General features: G+C 31.3%; 2 protein-coding genes across 3 annotated transcripts; one reads left to right on the forward strand and one right to left on the reverse strand.

The window, feature by feature from the left end:
• Window positions 1-1,744: 1,744 nt before the first annotated feature.
• Window positions 1,745-7,165, forward strand: Pgd (phosphogluconate dehydrogenase). The gene is made up of 12 exons (XM_068764723.1): window positions 1,745-1,939; window positions 3,293-3,404; window positions 3,536-3,650; window positions 3,765-3,916; window positions 4,035-4,127; window positions 4,414-4,564; window positions 4,659-4,769; window positions 5,090-5,233; window positions 5,444-5,598; window positions 5,929-6,018; window positions 6,120-6,320; window positions 6,492-7,165. Exons 1-12 carry the CDS (start codon window positions 1,932-1,934, stop codon window positions 6,609-6,611), a joined length of 1,452 nt encoding a protein of 483 aa, XP_068620824.1. The 5' UTR covers window positions 1,745-1,931; the 3' UTR covers window positions 6,612-7,165.
• A 401-nt stretch (window positions 7,166-7,566) lies between these two features.
• SCAP (SREBP cleavage activating protein) lies at window positions 7,567-26,951 on the reverse strand. Of its 2 annotated transcripts, XM_068764663.1 has the most exons (22): window positions 26,653-26,951; window positions 26,466-26,581; window positions 26,229-26,333; window positions 26,017-26,122; window positions 24,980-25,166; window positions 24,416-24,561; window positions 22,991-24,157; window positions 21,683-21,891; window positions 20,986-21,142; window positions 19,992-20,085; window positions 19,481-19,641; window positions 18,693-18,775; window positions 18,578-18,618; window positions 18,053-18,183; window positions 17,053-17,413; window positions 16,082-16,268; window positions 14,593-14,703; window positions 13,807-13,916; window positions 12,898-13,045; window positions 11,858-12,003; window positions 11,002-11,122; window positions 7,567-10,183 (listed from the first exon to the last, which is right to left on the reverse strand). In XM_068764663.1, the coding sequence occupies exons 1-22, from the start codon at window positions 26,769-26,771 to the stop codon at window positions 10,050-10,052; spliced, it is 4,140 nt and encodes a 1,379-aa protein (XP_068620764.1). In that variant the 5' UTR covers window positions 26,772-26,951; the 3' UTR covers window positions 7,567-10,049. The 2 variants fall into 2 exon arrangements, 1 of the variants encoding a protein (XP_068620764.1); XR_011107502.1 differs by lacking the exon at window positions 7,567-10,183 and having other exon boundaries at window positions 11,034-11,122; window positions 12,898-12,945.
• Window positions 26,952-27,976: the final 1,025 nt, after the last annotated feature.

Below are 27,976 nucleotides of genomic sequence, written 5' to 3' on the forward strand. Positions count from 1 at the left end.
AAAAACTGCTATCACTATAACTCATAATTACTGTACAATATTAAAGATTCAATTAATGTGTAAAACGCAAATGAAGTAAAAATTATAACAAAAAAAAAAATACAGTTATAATTACGATTGGCGCAAACAACAATCTTTGCACCACTGGTCAGCCGAACACAAACAATTGAAAATACAAAAGAAAGTCAAGATTATAAATAGAGAAAGAAATGTAATTTATACAGTGCAAAAAATCAAAACTTTAATGAAAAGAAAGAGAAATAAAATAATTAATATCGGTTGAAACTTGTTATTAGACAAGAAAATAATTCGTGTTTTTCAAATAATAGATACTAATTAAATAAAAATACTTTTTAAGTAAAGTTATCCTCCTATCATTATCACATAAGAGAAAGCCAATATTAACAAATGAATGAATATAACATGATCATGCAACTCGTATCTTCACTAGGACCAGAGAAATACTTCTGGGATGCCAACGGATACTTGGCTAACAACAGGTCTAGCTAGCCGTGTTCCTGATATTGTGATGACCTCCGTGAGTTTTATATGGATGATACTTATCTTGCATGCACCTAAGAGTAAGATCGGAGAACCTTACTAAGATAGACCGCTAATGCTCTTTGCTCTTAGACCCAAGTTGATGGCTGACAATAAAGGTGGAGGCTGATACATCTAACAACCCTATTGGCTTCTTCAAGATGTTGAGTACGATAGCACAATAGGCTTCATTCTCTAACTCAGGAACCCCCGAAACAGGAAAACTTTATCATTGAGCCAGGATTCAATAGAGGTAACCTCCGATATTTGCTAACGGAGTAGTCCAACCTTGCTGAATATTATCGCACGGTATTTTGCACATGTTGAATATTCAATTGAGACTTGATATGTAATATATAAGTAATAGTTAACTGTGTGTAAGTGATTTGCAGGCAGGTGGTGTAGGTGACTACATAAGTCACGTGAAATGCTGCTAACGGTGTAAAGTTACATAAAGTGCACACAATATGTAATGGATTATACACTACTTCGGCAAATTTATGTAGGAAAAAATTTCTATTTATTTTAATTTGTAAAATGCAGAACCATTATCACTATATGTACACCACTACCTCTTCTTCGATATTTTGAAATCGTAATCCACAAAGTTTTATATGTATTTATAGGTCTGGGCAGCAAGAATCATTCTACCAGCAATTGCACATAAATCATAGTCAAATACTTGTTTGTTCGTCTAGCCGATTGCGCTGACGCGTTGTTCTGATAGAGGAGGACTTTGTTGCGTGTCATCCAGCTTTTTCTAAAACAACAGGCAAACAAATGTAACTGTACCAGTCTATTGTTATTATTTTCTTGTTTTTTAGAAAAATTATTACAAAATGACTTGTCCTACTTCATTAACGTAAAACTTTTAACGTTCAATGTACTTGCGTCAATCAGGTATCTATTGTAAACCTAAAAACTGATCAAAAAGTAACAAACCATTCTTCTTAATTTTTTCTTCTATTTACCTGTAAGTTTATTTCATTCGTTATTTTGTAGAATACGTGAATACATAATTACGAAATTATATTTTTTTCTAAATTGCAGTTCTTATTTATAACTTTTATTTTATTTTTGAGTTGAAATATATTAAATTTAATGTCAATTTTTTCTATTTATTTTAAATCCCGGACATGTGTTAAAGTTTTGAGTTTATATATATATACATACTAATGGCAATACTATTCGTGACACATTTAAATTGGCAGCGCCCAACACCAACCGAATGTTGTAAACTATTGTGATTTTATCGTTCCCAATTCTTTATAGTACATAGAAGTTAGAATTTAACAGACATTCGTCTTACGAAGTACTTTCAATTTTCGAGCAGCATTTAACTATATTCATTCCTTTAATTTAGCCATTCCAATAACTGCCTTTACAACACAATGACTGAGTAAGTATGATAACCTGAAATATTTGACATGTTTTAAATGCATTTACATTATTTTACAAAATTTGAGATTAATTCACTAAGCTTATTACTATATTACCGTGGATTTAGAATAATATCTTGTTAATATTTATTTTAATAAGATATTATTATATTTTTTGTATAGTAATAACTGTTTTTAATGCTTGTCTTTTATGTAGCAGTCCATGATAGGTCATTCTCAATGTCATGATCAATAATACCATTAATTAATTAAAATTTATTTGTGTTTAAAATAGTTAATTTCCATTAATTTGAATATTTCATTTACAACATAAATTCAACAAATTAAATCACATATTCATTAAAAGTTAAAAATCAAAAAATTTTAGTCACTAATTTGTGGCAATAAACAGTATAGTTGACAATATTAATTTAATATAAGTACAATGAATAGTTATTTTTAAAGTATTCTTGTCAGAATTTACCTAATCTTATTATCTTCTTTATCATCATCTTTATATTAATTTTAATTATAATAAAATTTATTGTGCAATAAATGGCCAATATTTATTTATAAATAAAATTATTAAAAGTACAAAACTTATGATCACTTAGAATCATCCACATACTTTGAAATCTTATTTCAACTATTATGAAAGGTATATACTGTTCAAGGTTATTTGAAGGTGAACTTTTCATTTAGTAATGCTAACAATATTTACAGCTTCAATGTCATTTATGTATGTCATTAGTACCAACTAAATGTGTTACAATGATTTACATTTTGAGGATAAATGTTAAATTAAATTAATCCATTTTTATCAATGGAACAGTGGCTTCTAATAATGTCATTAACAACAACAATTTAAGACATATTAACGGCATAAAATGTCAATTAAAATTTAATTAATATGTAGTTTATTGGGAATCAATTAAAACACAAAAATAAAAGAATTGCTTTTACAATAAACTGCATAGTTTCATGAAAACTGTTTAATTTATGCAAATATTAATGAAACTGAGATTAAATAATGGTAAATATTAGGACTTGCATATTTACATTTTTTACATTTAATTATCACTATAAAATTATGAAAAAAGTTTTCAAGTTTAACTTAACCTATTTAAAAAAACAGTTAACATCTCTACATACTTTTACATACTTTTTATAAGTCTATAAAGGTTTTTCTTTTTCACTTGCTTAAACACTATATATATGGACTATTACAATGAGAGAAGAAGTGACAGTAATTTAAGAAACTGTCTTTTTATACATAAATCAAGTATAATGTGATTACAAACTGGATAGAAGATATACAACTGTACTTGTTTTTAACAATAAAATGTTTATTGATAAGAAATATACACTTTTAGGCCTAAAGCAGATATTGCCCTAATTGGCCTGGCTGTTATGGGCCAAAACCTTATTCTCAACATGGATTCTAAAGGTTTTGTTGTTTGTGCTTACAACAGAACAGTTGAAAAGGTATGTGTTTTATTATAATCCTATTACTATTTCATTAATACTTAATGAACATGAACATGGTACAGTCTCTAACAAAATATTACTTAAAATCAATCACAAAATATTTTGTTTTAATTTATTTGAACCAACAGGTCGACCAGTTTCTTGCCAATGAGGCAAAAGGAACAAAGGTCATTGGAGCTAAATCATTGGAAGACATGGTAAAGAAATTGAAAAAGCCCAGAAAAGTAATATTATTAGTCAAAGGTAATTATTATTAATAAGTACTTATTGAAAATGGAAACATAAAAATATTTTTTGTACTAATTGAGTTTGTCTTTGATATTTCATTTTTTATAATCTATAAGTAATTTTTTTCAGCGGGTTCAGCAGTAGATGCATTTGTTGAGAAATTATTGCCATTGTTAGAAAAGGGTGATATAATAATTGATGGCGGCAATTCACAATATACTGATACACAAAAGTGGTGCAAAGAATTAAAATCAACAGGAGTTTTATATATTGGAATGGGAGTATGTTAAAAGTTTTAAACTTTTCTTATATTATACATATGATATATTTTAAATATTGAATATGGATCAGTTCAGTTCAATTTTAACTTAAAATTTTCTTTACTTTATCTTGCTACAGGTTAGTGGTGGAGAGGATGGAGCACGTTATGGTCCTTCTCTAATGCCTGGGGGACACACAGAAGCATGGCCTGCTGTGAAACCTATTTTCCAAGTAATTTAATTTAGCATTCAATATCTAGAACAAACTTTTATCATTTATATTGAGTATAAATAATTTCCAAAGTATCTTCTAAGAAAAAATGCTTTACTGTAATAAATGCATTTATAAAAATTAATGATTGTTAAACAAAATTTAACTTTCAATGACATTCACTTTATTTATTATTTTTTGTTTAGGTTTGTGGCATAATTTCATTAAAATTTAAAAATTATAAATACACTATCATATACATATAAACATTTAAACTTTTTTTAATAGTTGCTTATCTTGTATACAGGCAATTTGTGCAAAAGTAAACAGTGAGCCATGCTGCGATTGGGTAGGAGAAGATGGTGCTGGTCATTTTGTAAAAATGGTTCACAATGGTATTGAATATGGTGATATGCAACTTATTTGTGAAGCATATCATTTATTAAAAGATGTCTTAAGTAAGTAATAATTTTTTCCTCTTTACATTGAAATTATTTTAATTTATATTTATTAATTTTATAATGTAAATAATAATTAATTTTATGCTTACAGATATGGAACAAAATGACATTGCAAAGGTTTTTGCTGATTGGGGCAAAGGAGAGTTAAACTCTTTCTTGATTGACATCACTTCTGATATCTTGAAGTTCAAGGATGCTAATGGTAAGAGTTATTTATGTTTTAGTCGATCACCATCTTTTGAACTGTAATATGTACTAAACTGAACATAGACCACCAATGGAATTTTCAATAGAACCAATACAAAGTGGCCAACATTTGTGTTTTTTTCCATCAACCTTAAAAAGATTGTTATATATGTATATATATATATATATATTGTTGTTGCTATAGCAATGGACAGGCATAGACCATTCTTGCATAAAAAATGACCAGGTTGTACATGATTTAAGCTGCAGCAGGAGTTAAGTATCAGTAGTTGACTATCATATTGCACAGTATTAAGTAAATCTTAAATTCCTCAGGTGAGTACCTGTTGCCTAAAATTCGTGATGCTGCTGGACAAAAAGGCACAGGCAAATGGACTGTTATGAGTGCCTTTACATATGGAATTCCAGTTACCCTAATAGGCGAAGCTGTTTTTGCTCGTTGTCTCTCTGCTCTTAAAGGTAATATTATTAGATACTCATGATAATATTTTCATTACCATTATTATTATGTTTGGATTGTACTTGCCAATCTAAACTAAGTTAATGGAAAAAAAACAGTTTATGTTTGTTAAATAAACTGCAGTTGTGCAAAATTAAAAAAAATTGTGTGTGTTACTAGTAGAGTGGCTATGACTTACCAGAAATAATTTTCGTAATATTATTTTGCAGAAGAACGTGTTAAAGCTAGTAAATCTTTATTAAAGAATACAGTCCAATTCAAAGGAGACAAAGAAAAGTTTATCGAAGATCTTCGTTCAGCCTTGTATGCTAGTAAAGTGATATCTTATGCACAGGGCTTTATGCTTCTACGAGAAGCTGCAGAGGTAATTTTGTATTTCATTTTTAAAAAAATTAAAGAAGTTTTGTATTTTACTCTACAGTCCTTGCCTAATAATACATGCCCACTGATAATAACATGAACATCACTTGTTGATGATATATCATCATCATTAATTATGTTATTAAAAACCTTAGGATCTTTTTTTATTGATATTAGTGGTCTACCAATATTTTTTTTTATAATGGTGGTCAATAAGAATTTACACTGAACTACTGTCTACTGATTGAACACACACTGTGGTAATAACAGCAAATTTAATAAAATATCAAAAATTGATTATAAAACATCTTATTGTACTTAATTCATTTGTTAGGTGAACAAATGGAATCTGAACTACGGTAGTATTGCTCTGATGTGGCGCGGTGGTTGTATCATCAGAAGTGCCTTTTTGGGCAACATCAAGGTAAGGCATTATTTTACTAAAGGTTTTTGAAGTTGTGCAGTTATGAAGTTAAATTTTATTTGAAATAAGATCTATATTTAATACATAATTGTTTTCAACAGGAAGCATTTACGAAAAATCCATCTTTGAGCAACCTACTGCTGGACCCATACTTCTCGAAGCTTGTATCAGCTTCTCAGATGTCTCTTCGACAGGTTGTGTCAGTGGCTGCTTTGTCAGGTGTACCCATACCCACTTTCTCGGCTGCTTTAGCCTTCTTTGATGGCTATAGCTCGGAAGTACTGCCAGCTAATTTACTTCAGGTACTATATGTATTTCATATATCAATTTTCATCATGTATAAATTATGAAAATTGTCAAGCCTTGTCATTATTTGATATTAATTATATAATCTCTAATTATTTAGTTACACATTTTGTAAACGAAATTTGTGCTTGTACTCATAATTGTTATATTATTTGTGGTCCTTACAGGCCCAACGTGATTATTTCGGAGCACATACCTACGAGCTGCTTGACAAGCCTGGGGAGTTCATACACACCAATTGGACTGGTCATGGAGGAAATGTTTCCGCTTCCACATACAATAAGTAAAAGTGATTTTGACAACTACATTCTTAGATTCTTTAATGTATCAGCAATATTGCATCTTAATGCTATTCCATAGGGTATTTTGTATTATATAAGGATTTTATAGGACTTTTATCTGTGGTGTAATGACTTTATTGAAACATTTTTCTCAGGTAATTTTATATTCCTTAGAATATTTATATTATTATTTATTATAGATTTCATTCCATTATCAAAAAATTGATATTTGTTAATCATTACAATTTTTTGATATTTTCCTTCAATAGAGAATACAGGCTTACAAATTATATTTAAACTTTCGAAATATCTATAGCAGGAGGTATATATTATGCAATGCTTCCTAACTTACCATATAATTGGGTCCAATTTATGCGAGAGAAAGAATATTGATATTTTAACAGCTTAAATATTTAGCCTTTTTATTTTTACATTAAATGATTTGTGGTGGTACTCGGTTTTTAAGGATTTTAACAGATTTTAAGATAAATATATTTTCCTATTTTCTAACTTTACATGTTGTTATTTACGTCCGCAATTAAACATATAGTTTTATTATATTTTGTGTTTTATTTGATCTACATAAAGGAATGTCATAAGTCAAGAAAGTTTTGTAGTGGGTAGCCAACTTACTTTGGAATTAGATGAGAACACCATTTCATTGGTATTGCCTGGACATTTGTAAGTAAAGAAAGTATATATTGAAATAAGAAGAGGTGATTCATGTGATTGAATAATATTTCAGACAGGATACATCTTCAGTAAATAAAAAAATAATACACTAGTATTCATCTGGAACGATTAGTCCTAATGTTTAATAAAAAGCCATGTTCACATTCAACCATGTTCAGTTGTTATATGTTCTATTAATCATTTTGAATTAATACAATGTCTAAATAAAAAAAAATAATTTCAACAATTTTTTTATTCAAATGTATAAATATACATAGAGTTTATAACTTTAAACTATCAAAATATTGAGACTGCTAATAAATAAAGATGTTAAGCTTAAATATTATTAAAAAAAAAACAGATTTTGCAAAACCTAAAGAAGGCGATTATTCTGAAAATTGCATATTATTTTCTCGGAGCATCCATTAGTTCACGCGATACAGGACAACTTATTAACTGAATGTGATTACATTTTGTTTAGACATTGCTTCCCAACAAATGGTTCTGTAGAAGAATTTAAACCAAACAAGTTTTTTCCTAAAGTTCTACCAGAGTTGAAACTACTTGATGTATAATAAAAAAAACCCTTGAATAAGATAAAAAAATTGGGTGGTTGTTCGATAAACAAAATTAGTATAAAAATATTCATTAAAGGACATTTAAAAATAAATTGACTTCTGAGTGACGCAAATTAATATTTCCATCAAATATAATCACAAATAGGGGTTGTGCAATACAAGGTAAAAAATATTATTTTTCATTTACTCTAAATAAAAAAAACTTAGTGAAAATTATGCAGAATATGTTTTTTCAACTTTCAATATGTTAATGATGGCGTACCTTCAATATTATTTTTTCGTTATCACAATTAATGACTATTTTTGCAATGGTTATTTTGTTCAAAAAGTAGCAATTAAAAAGGCAAACAATTAACAATTTCTGTACATAATAAACTGAATACTTAAAATTAGTAGTAGATCAAACATTCAGTTCTTTATACAAAAACGCAATGCTATCTTTTTACAATACCATAAATTTCATTCACAAACTCACTAACGTTAATAACACATGATAAGATTACACAATGGTCATTTCATGATGTTGTGTTTAATTCATACAGTGCTTTACTTAAGGAAAGCCTTGGGCTTACACTAAAACTTAACTTATCGGAACTTTTTGTGAATTAACGTGATGTGATATAAATAGCTTATACTATAAAATAAAATAGGAATTCAAAAGCATGAGGTTGCTAAATTAACACAGAGAGCAAAATGCCGCGCATGCGTTACGTGCTCACAGCTAACCTACCGCTAAAAAACTAATAAACTCTTTTAGCTTAGCTCGTAATACTTCAGTCCAGCTCTAACTTAAAGTTGCTTTAAAATACAATAACTAGTAATATTGTTTATTGAATGACTTAAATGGCTTAAATCATATAGAAAAGGATACTTTTATTAAAAGTTGTTTGTATATCTTCGTAAGAAATCTATAATAAATATTTAATAGTGTTTACATCTGGATGTTGGGTATTAAGCTGCTTATTCAATAAAAAAGATGAATATTTACTAATTTATGGACACCATTGAACAATTCGGGAGACAGCATGATTTATGGGTATAATGTTCTTCTATTAACAATATGATAGAAATGCACCATGAGCGTAAATTTATTCACATTATATTTGTGATTAGTAGCGTATATTATTCAATGTTACACATTTTTATTCTAGATTTATCATTCAACACAAAAACCCTGCTCTGCTTAGTTCCCTTTCTAGAGAGACTTGTTCTTGGTAGAAGCAAATTACAATGCCAATATGTGCTATTTTCCATGTATGTATAGGAATACTTTTTGCAACATATACAGCAATGTTGATGAAATAGTTTAGACAAATAATTATCTTAACCACCGGTCACAAACATAGTTATTATGTTTAAATTTAGTTAAAGTTTAATAAATAAAATGATGTATTTAATATTTATTTCAAAGCAAGGAATGTATCGCAAAATAGTAGACCGCATCCAATATTTTTAACAAAAGTAAAGATAAAAAACGAGCTTACACATTTAGGCTAAGGTATATTATTTATTTTAAAATAAGGGTAGCGAAGGAATAATAGGCAATGTAAATGTTTTGGGGGGAAAACTTAAAGAATCTGCTGCCCGATGCTGAAGCTTTAGATAAATAGAACTTTAGATCGAATGGGGAGTTTATTTGTTTCTCACTTCCTTGGATCACCAGAAGTCACTCCACTTAGATTTCTAAATAAGCCTGCATCTAGATCCATTGTTCTTCCAGACTGAAGTAGTTTTTTCTGGTACTCAAGACAAGTCCAGATATTTTTGTCGTACAGTCAGACAAAGAGGTATTTATGTGGATGTGACTTCCCTTGTTCCTTATCTTGATAGAGAACTCTTCACATAATACAAAACAGTGCAATAACGGAGATACAAAGACGATAATGTTTCTGTAGAATACATTTTAAATAGAACGAATTTTTGTGTTGGAATGTAGTTGCACCGAATATTCAATAATGTTCGACGCAGCGGTACAAAATTCATAAGATATCGTTTTAACGTCTAAGGTCCTTCAAAATAACTAAACCGTCCTTGTTATTATAGATTATTACCAACTGGTGTGTGTGATCGTAAGATAATATTAGTCAAAATAATTTCGGAAATTTTAGATAACCTGTCAAAGTGGTAGCTTAGATGCCATTTCAGGGTAATAAGCTAAACTTAGACATTTTTATTTTACATTCGACTATTTTTGTCACTCGTTTTTCATGTCCGACAGCTGGGACACTAGAGGGAAGCGAACTATACGCAGCTGGTTCGCATAGTCACATACTATTGCATCTTTCAGGGGTAGTATTTGTCGTACAAATATGCAGCCATCGTTTTGACCTGTAACATAAAATTCAGATTGATGACTGAATGACACCATGCATATTTTTCTAAAGACATTTTTAAGAATTAGAACTGTTTCCAGAGGTTACTATTTGCGAACAAGCATATAGTGTATTATCCACTTGGTAACATAATGACTTGTATATGTTAATGAGAAGAATACCAAGGGAGCTTAATATGATAGAAACTAGAATCAAGTTGATCTATTCAACTTAGAATAAATGTGCAAGTTTTTCTCAAAGGGTTTTGTTCTAAACCCACAACAAACTCATCTGATAATTTATCTATGAGCGCAAAACAATTAATTCACATTACTTAAAATCATTCACATTGTAATAGAAAATTTTTCCATTTTTGTACAATAAACTTTTAAATATGTTATGTGATAATTCAAAGGCATCACACGTAAGCATATTGTAAACTGCATTGCATGCTGCCCACAATGAGTTACTAACTCTATGGAGCCTCGAGATCACAATAGATTCTGCTATAGATTTCTTACAACGGAATACGTAATGTAAAAAGTTGTAAATAAAAAAAGATGTTTATTTATTCTGCATTGTATTCTCTCTTTAAGTATGGGGTCCCAGTGTCTTGGGATAAGTGAAGTCTGAAAAAGGTGATTTATTGGCTTTCACAAATAGATACCATTATTATTTAAATATATATATATATATATACTCTCGGAATTAGAGCAATGATGAGAGAATATAACACTAAACGAATAAACTACATTGTAGTGTGTCCATTTGTGATTGACTTTGTGTAAGTTAAAGAGAATCGAGAATAAGTGTCTGTGAATTTATTATTCTTACCTAGTAGGACCCTCCGTATAACGTCTCCACTGCTAAGGTCGTAGGCAGTAAGGCTACTTCGATCACCCATGACCAACAGCGTATGCGTCAAGGGCAACATGCGGCTCATATAGTTGAGACCCTGTAACATTGAAATCATAAAGTTTTTAACATGTAGATGATTGTGACAAAAGATCACGAAAATTTATATTTTGATAAATACATGATAAAAGGATCAAAGAAGGAAGGAAGACAGTTAATACACAATAATTCATTTCATTGTGTAGTAAACGCTTTTTATAGTAATAAAAATCGTTTACTATTATCACTACATTATTAATTATTTTCGAAAATATCGACATTTGGGTAGGATAAACTTTATAATATCTGATAGTAAACAAGCTATACATTCAAACCTATAAACTATATATACATTTCTACAGCTACTGAGCAAGCGCTGTATTGTAATTACGTTATTAATATATATTATTTTAACACAAGGAAATGTATTTTCTGTAATAAATGCAAGCGACAAAATATTTAAGAAAACTTTAACAAACATTAATTACAGGGAAATAGTTCATCAATTGGTCGGGGCCACACATTATTATGTAAAAATTATAATCACTAACGTCACAAGCTCTTTTTACAAAACTAACGTCTTATTTCTTGTAAGTCTATCAATACCAAGTAATAAATAATTTTGTGGCATCTGTAATTCTCGCCATTCTTGTGGCGACCAACTAATTGTTAAAGATAATTCTACATTGTGACTTATGAAAAATCATGTGTTAAAGGAATATCGTACAGTTTTTAATTAAATCGAAAGCAGTTTAATCGAGAACAGTTAATATATTAAAAGTCGGATTTGACTCACAATGTGAATGCTGTTAAGCATATGTCCTTGGAATCGGTCCCAAATGCAAAGTCGCTCGTCCGCCCCCGCCGACACTACATAGGAGGCTGTGTAAGTGAGCGAAGTAACCGCGCCGTCGTGTGCCTGCATACTGTATAAGCAGGCGCCTGGAACAATATACATACAATCTAAATTCAAATTCCATAATGCTGTGTTCAACATACTATGCTGCCCCGTGCCTCTGTTGCTCTACGTCAGTGTTATGCAAAAAATATTGGGCGAGTATAGATTGTTATATCGTGGTATTCAAAACTGTAGATCGAAAGTTAACAATATTTTACAAAATATAATAAGTATCTAAAAATATAGTGTAATGTGAATAGATAAACATATACAAAAAAAATCTAGTACTTAACTACACTAACAGTGTTGGAACATGGGAACTGACAATAACATTAGTAATGAAGAAGGTCGAAGCACCGTCCACGGTAAGCGATATTACTATTTATTAAATAAATGTACTTAGATAGACTTGCGAACGACATTGTCTTGACGCAGACGCAAGTCTAGTCTCTGCGGGGTTTCCGCGACGAAGCGACACTGGGCTTTTGCGATTTTGCTTCGCGGCATAGTGTTAATAAACATCATAATAACTTGGAACACATCGCTGCCAAGGTGTGTTATCCAGCTATATATTTCTATGAAGTCATCTACTGCACAATAACCCTAAGTACACTAACTTCCATTGACAAGTGTTTTAAATTTATCAATGAAAGATTTCTGAACATTATCAGGGAGTCTATTGTAGAAGCGTAAACATTGCCCATTGATGGATTTGAACTCCTATAAAGTCGTATGTTTTGTATATAATGTTTGTTTTTCAATATAACAACTTAGAAATAAAAACAATGTAAGGCCTATGTTAACCCAAATGAACTATATAGTAGTATAATGCACAGATGTTTTGTAAATGAACAAATGTAACTTATTTTGCAGTAAAAACAAGTGAACTTTTCAAGTTTTTAATGTTTTGTGTTTGGATAAAAAAGAGTTTTTCTAACCTGTGTGTAAGTCCCAAACACAGAGGAGACCATCTTGAGAGCCACTTCCTGCAATGGTAGGAGTGGCATGGTCAATAAAGCAACTTGTGATGGGTCCACAGTGTCCATGAAGAGTGAACAGCAGTGTTAACTCCGAACTGGAGAACACCTGCAAACATGACATTAAATAATTAAACATCAACAATATCATACATTAATTTTTATATGGACAAAAATGTTTCCTTGATGATTTTTAACTGATATGTGGTTGATTTTTAATTAATTTCAATAAATTAAAAGCGCTAAAACCTCTATTTGCCTTTGTTTTGAGTATAATTTTTAGCTAGTATTATTATTAAAGGAGCATCTCTCTCAAAGCTAAGACTGATCTAAGTTACACATTTTCTTTATCAGTTGCGTTGCTCCGACAAAGTGGAGCCAAGAATAAATTAACGATATTGTGATATAATGGAGTCTAGTCAAACTTGTAAATTCTAGAAACAACATAATAGCCAAACGCGTTATTTTAGGAGACTCATAAATGGACAAATCAAGCTGCTCCTATTTTAACGTCATAGGGAAAACCACCGGAAGAAATCAGCGGTTTATTCAGTTGAAAGAAAAAGCTTTTTATTCATAACACCTCGTAACGATCACCACATTGTGCATTTATTCACAGTTTTATGTCACAAAAAAATACTAGACAGGCTCAATTTAATAGAAACTAGAGCTCCTTTATATTGACATTCTTCAACATAAAATATGAAGGTTTCAACTGCGCTCTAGTCTAAAAGGAGCCCAAAGCATAAATTGGGCTCTTTTTTGTGATCACATACCGTTGTGAACTCGTTTGGCAACTGATTGCAAAGAGGTAATTACCTTGTCTAATTATTATTTAAGAGATGCATTTTGTTAAACAGAGCAACTCACTTTCACGACATGATCCTGGCCGCCAGTCAATACACGACCGCCTTCTGTGTGCATTTCGGTGATGGGCTGTTGGTGTGGTCTGCTATGAGCGACTCGAACACAAACCACTTCTGGAGAAGGAATAATAAACATTTTATTATATCTCGATCATTTCAGCCGCAAGATCGGTTGGAAGTGACTGGGTTCTTCCGACAACCTTTACTCACACACTCACATACCAGGTTAGCTTATGTGAGTGTATAATTACGTAACATATGCTAGTGTTTAGCGTGTGTCATGTTTGTGACATTGTTTCAAGTGTAAGTGTTAGTTGTTAATTATTGTGCATGTAGCTCACTAACACACACACAAAGGACAGACATGAAACATATCCGCAGCTGTCGCTTTGTACAAAGTACAACTCCTGTCGTTTAATCAGTAGATGCCACTTGATATACACGTTTTAATAAATATTTGTAAACATTAGAAAGAATAGTAGCAGATGTATTATGAAATATCTTGCATGATAATTAATACGACTACGACCGTCGTATTGTTTTTTTTTTATGCTATGTAAGGGTCTTTTTTCCTACACATTGATTCGGGCGAAAATATGTCAGAAATGAGCATCGATGCAAAATGACACAAAACTTTATATTACCACTTTCAATTTCTACAGAAACAAAGTGTTCTGTGATCAATCCTTCTATTCATATTTTCATTTCATCATTACTAAGTTTCAATATACAAAGCAAGTAGGCAGAAACTGACTATGTCCTTTCTGATTGTAACAAAATCTGTTTATACCTTCGCTGCTATCACTACAGTCGGTCTCGTAAAATAGGCTCCGCTGCTCGCTAGCTTCTTCAAGTGCGTGTGTTCTATACGTCGAATCCGCAGAACCAGTCCGCTTGTGTGCTGTAATATAAGAACAGAAATTAATCATCATTTCACCCGTAGGACGCGCAGCAATAAAACAATAAATTAATTTATTCAACATTGGAACCTACAAAACAAACCTACTAACAAGGCTCATATTGTTCAACAACTTATTTTTAAATCTATTTCATTTTTGACTCTACTCTGCTTGACAAGGTGTTATAGTTGTGGAGAATAAACAGGAAGAAAATTCACAGCAACATATCTTTTAAACACACATACATTAAAAAAAGTTTAACAATTTGCTTTATACAACAGCATTTATACACTTTTTGGCAGATTTATCCTAGATGAAAACCATACAATCAAGTGACATTATTTGCAAGGATTCTTGTCATTTAATTATTTGTTTATTGAATATCATGCCTCTTCCCTCAATTTACTTTTAATATGAGCTCTGAATTTTATAAATGATTGTGCAATAACGTTTTGCGGAATTGTACTAAAAATCTGATTATGTTTATTACAAATGCATAAGAGATGATCAACAATCGAAATATTGGTATAGCATTTGCAAAAACACTAAGGATGGCCGCCATTTTTTTAAATTAATTATAATTATTGTAAATGTACAAAATATTATGATAAATATTTATTACTATTTTATGCAAAATAAACATAATCTCAATATCTGCATCTCTACCCAAAAGCAATCAATGCATAGAACATAATGCTGTGGAAATAATAAAAATACAGTTGCCTAGTAACATCATCTTCAGCTTGCCAATCCGCTGGCTCAAGTGGGTTACTTTTCATTCATCTATCCATCTCCTCATTCCCGATTTGATCGCCTAAGGAAATCATTGAGCGTTGAGGGCTTGCCATTAAGGTCCTAAGTGAGATGGCCCTGTGACGTAAATCTTGATAACGTAATGGAAACGCACACGTCATTGACTTTCGTCTTAAGGCACTGAAAGATATTGAATATGGTGTTTTGCACACAGGAAAAAAACTCTCGTTGATATTTCTATATCAAATAAGTCAAATATCCTTATTAACTGACCTGACTCGGCCTATGTGCATAGACAATAATCCATCACCACTCTGCATAAGGTTGGACTCTTATTGTTTTTTACTTACTATCAGGGAACTGCGTAAGGAGTCTTAAGAGTACATAAAATTGTTTCATCAAACGGATAGTAACAAGTTTATAATTTAAACTTTAGTATTAACAAAGATAACATATTCAAGAGGTTCAATGGATTTCTTTCTATCAAATTGAGCTGTTGGTGGCTTTCTTGTCATGACATACTAATGTGACTAGGTCAGATAGGGAACATTTAAAGTGACCACTTGAACCACAACCAGTGTGAATAAAAATAAGAATAATTGAAATAAAGGAGGCGCGGCATCTCACTTCTCCTGTGCGCGGTGCTGAAGCGCCAGTCGACGTGCGCGCCGGAAGCTGCGTTGTAGGCGTCGAGGCGAAGCAAGGTGAGATGTCCGCCAAGCGAAGCAGTGCACACGCGACGCCCTCCGCCCAGCGCACGCACGTGAGTGATCCCACCCCACCCGTTTCGACTCTCCAAACCCCACCACAAACACTGAAAACATAAAATCATAATATATCTGCCAGTACCTAGTTTTGCACGTACTCAACAAGGCCTTCCAATATAACTAGCTATGTGTATACCTTACACTAACTTTAACCAGAATAGCTATATTGTGTGTGTGAGCAATAACTTAAATAGACTCTGTAGGCAGCTTGACAGATCGTTATTCCGCGACGGTCCATTTGGTGATTGATGACTTATAATAAGTTTTAGTCGGCAATGTCTATGAATTAACTTTATATTTTTAACCTAATTTATTGCCATAAGTACAGACTTGTCATTGGCTCTTAGTTGAACTACTGTATTATTTTGTAGTTATATAATTACCTATTGCTTACAATACAAAGAAATAAATTAATACAAATAAAAAATTGAATTTGTTTAGCTTGACAAGGTAAGAATGAAATGAATAAATCTGTTTTTGTTAAAGGATTTAAAAATCATTTACATTTTAACTTGTTTACTTTATTTAAATATCTATTTCCGTCTTAATAATAAGGTAAACATTTAGAAACTAGGTTGTACGGCACTGGAGATCAATGGTTTAGGTCATGGATGCACAGACCGCGGGCTGCATGCGGCCCGCCGATCGAATACTGGTGGCCCGCCGACAGCAAAAATAATATTCTCGTACATACGAAAAATATTTAATTCTAATTATTATCAATTCTTTATTGTCTTTAATTACCTATACTTCTGGCGGGCCAGCCGCTAGAAGTATAGGTAATAAGTCTGTGCAACCATGGACACTGCAAGGTACAGAATGTTCAATTACCATTAACTTTCCCGTGCTCGCTTCCCAGAACTCAAGTCGGCCGTCAGCACAGCCTAAAATGATTAGGTCGTTGCAAAAATCTATGCACCATACTGGAGATTCATCAACCGTCCTCCGCCGACCTTCGTCGTCGGTAACCGAGCCCGTGTCACTATGAGTTCGTCTGTTCACTTTACTCCCACGCCTATTTTTCACACTGTGGAAGTTATAATCGTCTGTGTTTGAATTAAAAACGAAAACGCTCCCGGAACGCACTTCACTGTCCTTAACACCGACGTCACCGTCATTCATGGTCACATTGTTCGTGTCGATGTTCTCTTTGGTTTCGCAATTATACTCCTGGTCTACACAGTACAAATCTCTGTAAGAAAGAAATTATATATTAAGACAGTGGCAAGGGTTTAGGTAATTAATATGATTTACAATAATGCAGACAACATTATCCATGACAATAACTATTTCATTAAAAACAATCATAATTTCGTAACAGCAACCGATTTAGCCAAGGATGCCGAATAGGTATGACAAAACAAGGCGAAGACTCTTATCGAAAGTCACAAGATTAACAGATCTTCAAAATGATCCAACACTTAACCTTCTTAGCCTGTGAAATAATCTAGCAATGGCTTGAGGCAATGTTATCAGCAGTAACTAAGGAACTTCTCAGGCATAGTTACTGTAAAGACTTCTATGTTAAGCATCTCTAATCTTCTTGTAACGCTCTACAGCATTATACCCGATAAAATTACAAGCGCATTGAAACATCATCCATTCTGGTTCTGTATCGAAAAATCAATGATTTAACGTGTAAACACACGTTTGTTTAATAATAATCTCATATGGTATGTAAAGGGGTAATGATTTTTCTTTTCAAGATTTACTTCAATACAACAGTACACAATAAAAGGATTATTGCATGGGATTAGTTACAATCAAATCTACTTTTCAATGAATGAAATTAATCAACTTTCGTGCGAGATTTCACACGGGATTTAATTACCTGTAGCATTTAGCGAAATTGTATTTGGTAGCTTCTGATGCGGAAACTGGCGCCGGTAAGTCCCGGCAGGAGGCGCGAAAGCGTAGACCGCTTAAATAACCGCTCAAGCCTTTCCGCAAACGCTGTACACTCTAAAAATGAAATCAAGAACAAAGTTAAAGTAAAACTTAAAAAGATTAAATTCAGTCACATCTGGATTTTCGAATAAACTCTGATATTTATATATGGAATGCCGATTTTAGTCGATGTAAAATCATCGCCATAGTTTCAACCGCAGGATATTCACCGTTGGATATATGCATCCCACAAAGATTTACAATAGGACTGGTTAGATACAACCTGCAGCCAGTGTCTTCAAGCCCTTAACAAATGTTAAAATGATCGTTTTACTACTCTCTGTTACATACAAAGCATTTCTGTATAATAGAACTGCCTGTTTTATATGTAGAATTATCATTGGAGACCGATATTTGGATTTCAGAGTTTTGAAGCACAGGTAAATTGAAAAAGTAAATTCTTGCTCACCTCGTTTGTATTTGGTTCTATGGTTTCTAATGATTGACAGGCTGAAAAAAAAACAGTAATTTATGAAAAGCTCTTTAAGAATGTGAATTTTATGTCAAATAACAATTTTATTTACCTTCTACGACATCGTATGTATCGTTCACTGTCGACTTTTTAGTATTCACCTTTTCGTAAATCTCCTTTTCTCTTTTAAAAAACCTGTAAAGAGTTATTCAGACTCGTGTTATTATTTACTATGCTGACCTATTACTAATTTATACATACTTTTCAATCATCTTTTATCTTATTAATAATAATCCCTACACAGGTGATGCATTATAGGTATACAAGATTTAAAAGGGGTGAAGAATATGTAGACCAATTGCTATATAGCATTAATTATATGGTACTCACGATAATATAGTAAGAAAAATCGTTTTGATAATTCCAATTACTACATATTGAATTTAATTATTGTTTACTATCTATCCGTGTACTTTGAACTGCCAGAAATTATTATCCTGTTGAAAGCTAATACAAAATATATATTTACTTAACATATTTCATAATGATCACTTTATACAAGTTGATTGAAATAGGTATTAACTGTTAAAAAAAATAACGGCAAATGGGATATATATTCATTTCTTTAAAGCTTTTATACCTGTAGGTAATTAGCCCGTTTAGTATTTTTACATTCCATTCCCATTTAAACACTCATTTATTAAGATATCTCAGGAACCGTTCGGCTAAGAATCTTGAAACTCTGTCTGAATATTTTACTTAGGTTATTTGAGGTCAGGTATAGCCAGCTAGGTTAAAACTGCGAGAGAGCTCGGAGGGGCTTCATTAAGTTTGCGAAGCAAGCGTGAGACGGCTAGTAAAATTAAATAAGCAATAAACTAATACATTTTAAACACTTACTGGCTACGGTCGATGTCGGTAATCAGTTCGCCGTTATGTGAATCCCAGACCTTGATGTTGCCTTGTAAACAAGAGCTTACTACGGTGTCACCATCAGTTACCAGGCACTCCACCTCTTGGCTGTGACCTGCCACTACCAGCGGAACTGCTTCCATCACCAACTAAGTACAAAATAATAGTTCCTAAAAAACTTTATGTGATTGCTGTGTATGTAGCTGATAGATTTATGATGTAATAATGAAATATAAAAGATGAGTGCTCTACTACATAGTAGTGAGGACTTCTGTCTTAGCATGTCCACTGCTTGACACTTGGCGTCGTCATTAATATATATATATATATATATATATATATATATATATATATATAATCAATATCACAAGCCTTCTATATCAATGAAAACAAATAATGTTTAATATATAAATTCGTAATTACATTAATTACAAAGCTTTTTTTAAAGTATACATATAAATTAAGTAACTTTAAGATTTAAGTCAATAATTGTAGCTACCTGCACAGCTGGTTGTTTTGCAATAATTTTTCTATATTCTTCGTCTTCGTTCCAAGAAGCTCTCCATTCCGCGTAGTGTCGGGAACAAATACATCTGCAAAATAAATTAAGTAATTATAAAATTTAGTTAATTATTGCCAGTTCGTATTGGCGTTATTTGAACACAGGCCTCTTTTCAAAGCGCAGGGTTCATTATCGCCACATTAGTGGTTTTTGATAATTAAATATATGCTGATATTTTCACTTCGGACACCAACAATGAATTGTAATAATGTTAAACAATCCACGGTAAGTGTAGTGTTGCTGGTAAACGAAACCGCAACCACAGTCCTAACTCACAATCCTTTCTAGACTATCATTGCTTCTATATATGTGTTAATAATACTTTCACATGTACAGATATGAAATTGAGAGGATTTTGATGCATATCTGATTCATTCCGATAGTCTTTAAAATAATATATAGTGCAGCATTTGTTATGTATTCGTATTTATGTAATATCTTTGCCACGTAAATATTTATATATATATATATATATATATATATATATATATATATATATATATATATATATATATATATATATGTGTGTGTGTGTCTGTGTGTGTGAGAGAGAGAGAATATGTGTAGTAATGTATGTATTTGTATGTGTATGTACTACCTATATATAATCTGCCCTCTCCTTCATGTCCATCATCTCTATCCATAGGTCCTCTGTTAGAGACCGCCTCGAGCGATAAGACTGCCTCTTGTACCTCTATATGAATTTTTTTTTTTATTTTAGTTATTATCTATGGTTTATAAAAAAAGTGTAAATGAATGTAATTAAATGAGAATATTGGTACTGTGCACCGTTACTTTAATGTCACAGAGTCCTCCAATGTATGTATATCACAAAAAACATCTTTAATGATATTTATATGTTACTATACTTCCAGAAATGATTGGAATGAAAGGCTATTAATGAATGTAATTTATTAATTCTGTGACTAACCTGTATAAAACTACCATCATATAAGCAATCACAGCCACACTAATGCTACATAAAATGGCCAGCAAGAGTATTTCCATTGGTGTTGTAGGATAAATGGGCAAGTCGGTTGGTTTTCGCCATTGCTGTGATTGGCTTTTAATTTCATTCAGCTCAAAATCTGTAATAAATTAGTTGGTTAATAAAAAATATATTTATGGTATTGTCTTGTTACTTCATTATCAAATAATATAAATCACAAAACTAAAACATTTAAAAAGACAATTTCAATAGTGTATAAAACGTTCTTAGGGCAGGTAAAAACTAGTCTTTACAAAGACCCTTAAGTTTATAGTGAAATGTTTCATTTCATCAATCATAACATTTTCTGGTTTTCTTAAAATTTCTGGACGATTTGCCATAATTTTTTCTCTATAAGAACTTTTTACAAAGTAGTGTATTACGAAACATGTAAAAAATAAATGAAATTGATAGTCGTTTTCTAGTTATGGTATGATCAAGGGAAATGTGTATTAACATAAGGAGAGTCAATCTGAAAATTTAAAACGGAAACTTATCCGGTTAAATCATAAATGACCTATTCATCTTATATCAAGTAACCTATTAGTTTATAATACAAAAAATAACTATTAAAGAAATCTATGGTGGACAAAACTATATTTGATAAAATAACAAATGATAAAATTTATTCGGTAAATACCAGGTAATATATCGATGGGGTCCAAAGCAGCTGCTAAAGCTTGCCAACGAAGTGGAGGGGGTTCTTTCTCATCTGGATGTCGGAGCCCCGCAGCCAGTTCAGGGCTCACACGGTGGCTTAACAGTGTAGGTGGAAGAATTACTGCATACTTTCCAGCCACCGTCTCATTATACTGCGAGAGAATCGCCGACCAATGTGATGGGGACAACCTGGTATATTGAAAACAATTGGTAGTACATCTCTTTTGTCTTTTTTTACAATTTGTATAGTGTAAATATGTACAAAAAACTGTAACTTTATTATGTATTGAATATTAAATTTATAATTGTAGACAAAAAATATTTCAATTGTACTTATTCAACATTAAATATATAATACATAGACTAATAATATCAAATATTTATTATCTAGTTCTAACTATGTCTACTTTCATGCAAATTTGAAATTTATAAAGAATTTAATATCATAATAAAATCATGTACATCGTGTCTATTATATTATAATCATTAAATATTACATATTATATTTAATGTACATTAGTATCATAATTATAAATTATTAATATAATGTAATAAACATCAAAACCTTTACAGTTTTTCATAAAAAAAATTTGAAATAAAATGTATGTTCATTAGTCAATTTTAGTGAGAACTTTGGAGTTTTTTATTAATGTTATAGTTAATGCTTTGTATATCATTATATGACAATTAATTGAAATTATTAGAACCTGTGGACCTCCCACAAAACAAGATAACCGTGTACAAAGGACTCAGAAAAAACTATGATTAAATATGTAGGTAATTAAAACATAAGCGACATTTTTACATTAAATTAATGAACCATATAAAATAACATTTACCAACTAAATCCCAAATATATATGGACACCCCTTGGACACCTTTCAGATCAGTGTCTTTTACTATTGAATTATACATAACAAGCTTTGTAAGCGAGTATTATCAAACCCGTATATAGGCGTCTTTATGTAGAATGGAGACATAGCCACAATGGGGAAGACTTAGTACAGATATATATGATTCATACTTGTGATAAATGTTAAGTGTCTGATATCAGTGAATGGTTCACGTAAACAAGTATTAAAGTTAATATGTTTTGGAAAACTTAAAGTTTAATAACATTTTCATTGACCTAGACTTCTAGTCTATTTTCTTGTTAGTACTGGAAAATATTGAGAAGCGAAGAATTTTTACCCAAACTTATCTAATTAAATGTAATAACATTACAACCATCAGAACTAATAATTATTATTAAAATAAACCAATTAGAGAGGTTACTACAGATACTGACCTAGACCAGGGCCGAGAGTGTGGAGAATGTTTCAGGAAGATTGTGTCATTGGCTTCCACTATTTTGCCCATGTCATGAACATCTATTACTGTAGAGAAAACTAGAGGATGTTTATCACTATTATTGTAAGTCATGTAAACAGCTTGCTTTGATATATTCCTTTCATAGCCATGCCTTGTATCATCAAAATCTTTCTCAGTTGTGATGAAATAATCAACTACACCAGAATTATAAACAATCATTGATATCCATACTAGCATCCAGACCATAAAAGCTCTTTGAAAGAAACGTGTCCGAGCCCACATATTCACTAGACGAATCCTTTTGGGAACTCGATTGTCCTGGTTAGTCGGACTCGAGTTCATTTTGGCTACAACGTCTGTTGGACTATGGTGTGCTAGTCCATTTAACCTGGGATGGGACTTTGACTTTCTTATTCTTTGCGGCGATAAGTGATTCTCTTCTAAGTATCCTTTATTAAATCGCCAATTCAATGCATTATTAGCATTGAAATATTCCTTTAAATGTAATTTATGGTTTCTTTCCGGAAAAAACTCCATTCGCCGTACGTCAATGCCGAGGATTGTAGCAAAAAACACCATTTGAATAAAGTAATCCGAAATAAGACTCACGATCATGAATATTGAGAACTCTTGTATAAAAGGGACAAATGTGAAGAAACTAACTGTAAGTATAGTAATTTCTGTGAGTAAATTTTTTGTGATCGACCATCCTTCCTTACTAAGACCTTGAGCAAGCCGAATCTTAACATCGAGCCTCGTATCCGTCGACGTCACACTTTTTGTTAAAACGAGAATGTTTTCAAGGCCTACGATAATTACTAAATATGGAAAAATTTCTTTTCCTTGCAGGCTAAGAGAAAAACCAAAATAAAAACAAATTCCCATTGACATTGACAGACTGCCAGCGATGGTAGCTACAGCACATGCGGCAAGCCCAAACTTTGATCTAATGAATTCTATCTTTCTCACGGAAAAATAGACATACAGGAATAATCCAATAAAGGTGATTACTAATGGAACCAATTCATGATAGTTGAATCGCCCAGGATAATATATGAGTGTTATATCGTCAACCCGTGTCTTGAGCGAATCTTGATACAGTGGGTATAACTCTTTAAGTTTACTTGCAAGAGAATTGATAAACCTGAAAAAAAGAATGAACAAATTAATTTTTTGATCACTGTTTAATAAATAACTGTAATCAATTATCACTTTTTAATTTTAAATATAAAATTGTGTAACCAAATAAAACTAAATGAGTTAAAACGAAAGTTTCTCTTAAAGCAATGGAAAAATTTGGTAGACACTGATTTTTTATCATACTTGAAAATTTTGATCAATAGTTTATTTAGTACCATTAAGTAGATAAATCTGTTTTATTTGTAAAAATATATCTATTTACCGTTGCTTAGGCTCCTGATAAAAAATAGTGACAGCATATTGCAAGACACGAGGGCGTGCCCTTAGAGGATATCGTTTAATGCCAGTGTCGCGAAGATGCATCCCAAAAGCCATTTCTGCAATTGACGCTTTGCCTTTTTGTAAGGTCTGTAAAATGAATTGTATCATGATATTAGTTCCATATAGTATATATAGTAAATATTAGTAAATAATTCTCTAAATTATCACAAAGTGAATTAAATGATTTAAAAGCTGCGAATCAAAGAATCATTGTTTTAATCTGAACTAAACTCACTAATTTTCTGTAAGAATAATAAAGGAATTATTTTCTTTGCACTTATATTAACAGACTGATTATAAATTTTTACTAGATGCAACCAGCACAAGAACACTTGCTGTGGTGATCGTTGAGCGGTGCCTATGCCTTACAGTGGGCATCTATTGGCTGATTATTATATTCTGGTTGTCATATCTTTAAATAATTTTGCTACATTTTCAAAAACTCATTTTATGTCTCTCGGTAGACATATACACATAAATTGATATTGTATCTTTTGTTACAAACCTGATAATTATAGATGGTATTGATAATGTTTGAATCGAGGGAAAACGACTGTAAGTTTTGTTGCCATAAATTTGCAGGTGAAAGCAAGAGGCAGCTATATTCTGGTAGAACTCGTTCTATGTTTGCTCTGTTTCCATGGCGCTTTATTCCTTCAATCTGATAGCAATTTTGCAATAATGATTCTTTTCTGTAAATTCAAAGATATGGTATTCAAGGTACAGAGACACAATGGCCATAAAATAAGTTACATATAAAATATATTAAAATAAAATTTTCAAAATAAAATACGCAATAATCATAACTAGAATGAAATCTCATTATACCCCCTCTGGGACATGACATAACAGCAATGAAACAATTGCTGGCTTTATACTGATTGCTTTCCTTATAGTTATTTAGTTGAGACAGGCAATATTCTTCTTAAACATTTTGTTAAGATAATTATTTAGTGATAACATTACTAGTTTTGGATGAAAAAAATTTGCCTAAATAAATTAATACATGAAGTATAATCAATAACATGACCATGAGGTCCACTATTTACCACACACTGTTAAACATAGGAAATGCTAAGATCAATAAAAAACAAAAACAGAATCTGCACAGCTAAGTGATTTGATTAAATGGTTATTTTAAAACATGTTATATATGACAATCATTTCAATTATATTGTAAATTTACAAACAGCTATAATGAAACATTCACAATTTAACTTTCAATTCAATAAACATCTTCGCTTGGCATTTAAATACTGCTATGTCTAGATACATTTAATTTTTCTAATGGAAAAAATAAACATTAACCAATACTTTTTACATCACAATAATTTATAAAATTACCATACAGAAATTATATACAATAATGACATCTTGTGTAATCAAATTTGTTTATTCGCATGAGCAACAGATTAAAATCTTTAATTTACTATTTGTACATGTTTGTTAATTTGAAATATATAAATAAAATTTATGAAGAATTCAACTTACTTATGTTATAATACAAATGTATATTATTTTGATAAATAAAGTAGTACTAACGTTTCATCTTCATGGTTACGTATTGTTTCTAATAATCGAAAAACTTCTTGTAATGGACCTCTAAATGCATCCCACATTTTTAAATTACTGTTCCAAGGTGATACACCTTAAAAGAAAAAATATATATGCCACATAATGATTTCACTTACTTATTTATATATAATTCGAAACTAAGTATAAAGTTTTACTAATTGTAATTTTCCTATCCTTACCTATTTTCAAAATAATTTGATGTATATAGAATAATGGTTTTTCTTTCGCCCATAAGTAAGGAAGTTTCTGTGTCTCATTGTTTATATTATCCATTTTTAAATAGTCTGTAAAAAAAATCATAACAAAATAGTAAGAAATATTAAAGTTGAAGTATGTAGTTAGTGATAGTAATATATAGATATAGATTTATAAACCTTAAAACACTACTTTTAATAATGTTAACAAACATTACTTACCAGAATATAAACAGTTTTTGGTGTGACAGTCAGTAGAGGTTTGTATATTCTTATGTAGAGGCAAATTTATCACAGTTGGTCTATTGCCTGGCAAAGGCACATTCAATAACGGAAAGCTGTAAACAGACAATCATTAGCGACTGACTTTTAAAGTCATCTTTATTGAAGTACAACGAATGCCACTTACCAACATAATAATACAACGGAGAGTGCGATTGTTATCGCTGTAACTGGGTAAGATGAGCAGAATAAACCATATGTATAATAAATCTGAGCAACTCTTTCTGGAAGCGTTGTCCCTGCCATTGTTATTGCACTGTTTCTAAACTTCAAAAACTGCGTGTTTCAATTGAAAGATTTCACCAACCCATTGCGCTTAAGTTCAACTCGTACGCACAATAGAATATGTGTTAACACGATTCCTAACATAGCTTTCAAGCTAGTATATTTCACTATAACGTCGATTAATTCAGTATTACACATTATACTCAGACATACCGCTTTATGCACTGTGCACTATTACATCAGTCGCTTAATCAACCACGCAATATTGACAGCAGTCAATTGACATTTTATCAATTTGAAAGGTACAGATTAAAAATCGTAAGAAAGTACGATAGCAATAAACAATGCCAAAAATATACTTGTAAGCACCGCCCCCTAAGAAAATCAAACCCTCATCAGCATTGTCATCTCAATAACGAATATTATAATTGTACATATTATTCTATAATAAAGTAGTGTAAGTGTAATAAATAATCTATTATTACACTGCATTTTACTAACTTAAAAAATAATTATGCGGAAATAATTACATCCTGAAAGACTTGTTGCAGATCCTCAAGGTGACCTGTCCCTACAGTGACAAATTATAAACAGACGTTGAAGAATTTTCTTGCTGCAATTGCGACAAGCGACAGTTCCGTAGGTGAAAAAAAAAATTCAGGACTTTTTAGGTATTTGATAACATTTCAATACAGAAATTTAAGACATAGGTTATTGGAAAGATCCAATTACAATATTTTATAATTATTACGATGCAAACCGAAATACGTCCTAAAATATTTACAAGGGGCAGAGCAAAATGAATAATAACAAATAAAAGATCAATAATTTTAAGGCCTCTCCTCTCATCTCTTGGGTTCTATCAGAGACTACTTGGGAGTTGTACTCTCCATAGGTAAAGCTTATGAATAAAGATGATCTTTAGAGCAAGCTCTAATTTATTATAATGGTTATAAACAATATAATTTACCTTTAATCAACTGTGTTGAAACTAGTCATTCCCTTATCATTCCAACTACTTACCCCTTTTTACGTTTTACGGAGACCGCTGTCAATGCTTCGTGCTACATTTAATTATTGAAATAAAAATCTATACAGGGCTTCAGTATATTTTATGAATAGTATACACTATCTTATGTACAATGTATTCGTAAGATATAGGATACTTTGATATGAGATCAATATTTCTGTAAAAATTTATTTTTCTCGTGATGAAATTAATTAAA

This window comes from Battus philenor, unplaced genomic scaffold (genome assembly GCF_028537555.1).
Source record: "Battus philenor isolate CCGP_79_NKW_IND1 unplaced genomic scaffold, ilBatPhil1.0.hap1 SCAF_1, whole genome shotgun sequence".
In the NCBI taxonomy this organism is placed as follows: Eukaryota; Metazoa; Arthropoda; class Insecta; order Lepidoptera; family Papilionidae; genus Battus; species Battus philenor.

What these genes read in the sequence shown, in the direction of transcription:
- SCAP (XM_068764663.1), bottom strand. Translation starts at nt 26,771, where the DNA reads ATGGCAGGGACAACGCTTCCAGAAAGAGTTGCTCAGATTTATTATACA. An exon ending in AATTTCGCTAAATGCTACAG is followed by an intron (nt 17,414 to 18,052) that starts GTAATTAAATCC and finishes TCTTTCTTACAG; the next exon opens with AGATTTGTACTGTGTAGACC. An exon ending in CTGTAGTGATAGCAGCGAAG is followed by an intron (nt 13,917 to 14,592) that starts GTATAAACAGAT and finishes TTCCTTCTCCAG; the next exon opens with AAGTGGTTTGTGTTCGAGTC.
- Pgd (XM_068764723.1), top strand. An exon ending in ACAACAGAACAGTTGAAAAG is followed by an intron (nt 3,405 to 3,535) that starts GTATGTGTTTTA and finishes TTGAACCAACAG; the next exon opens with GTCGACCAGTTTCTTGCCAA. An exon ending in CTGTGAAACCTATTTTCCAA is followed by an intron (nt 4,128 to 4,413) that starts GTAATTTAATTT and finishes TCTTGTATACAG; the next exon opens with GCAATTTGTGCAAAAGTAAA.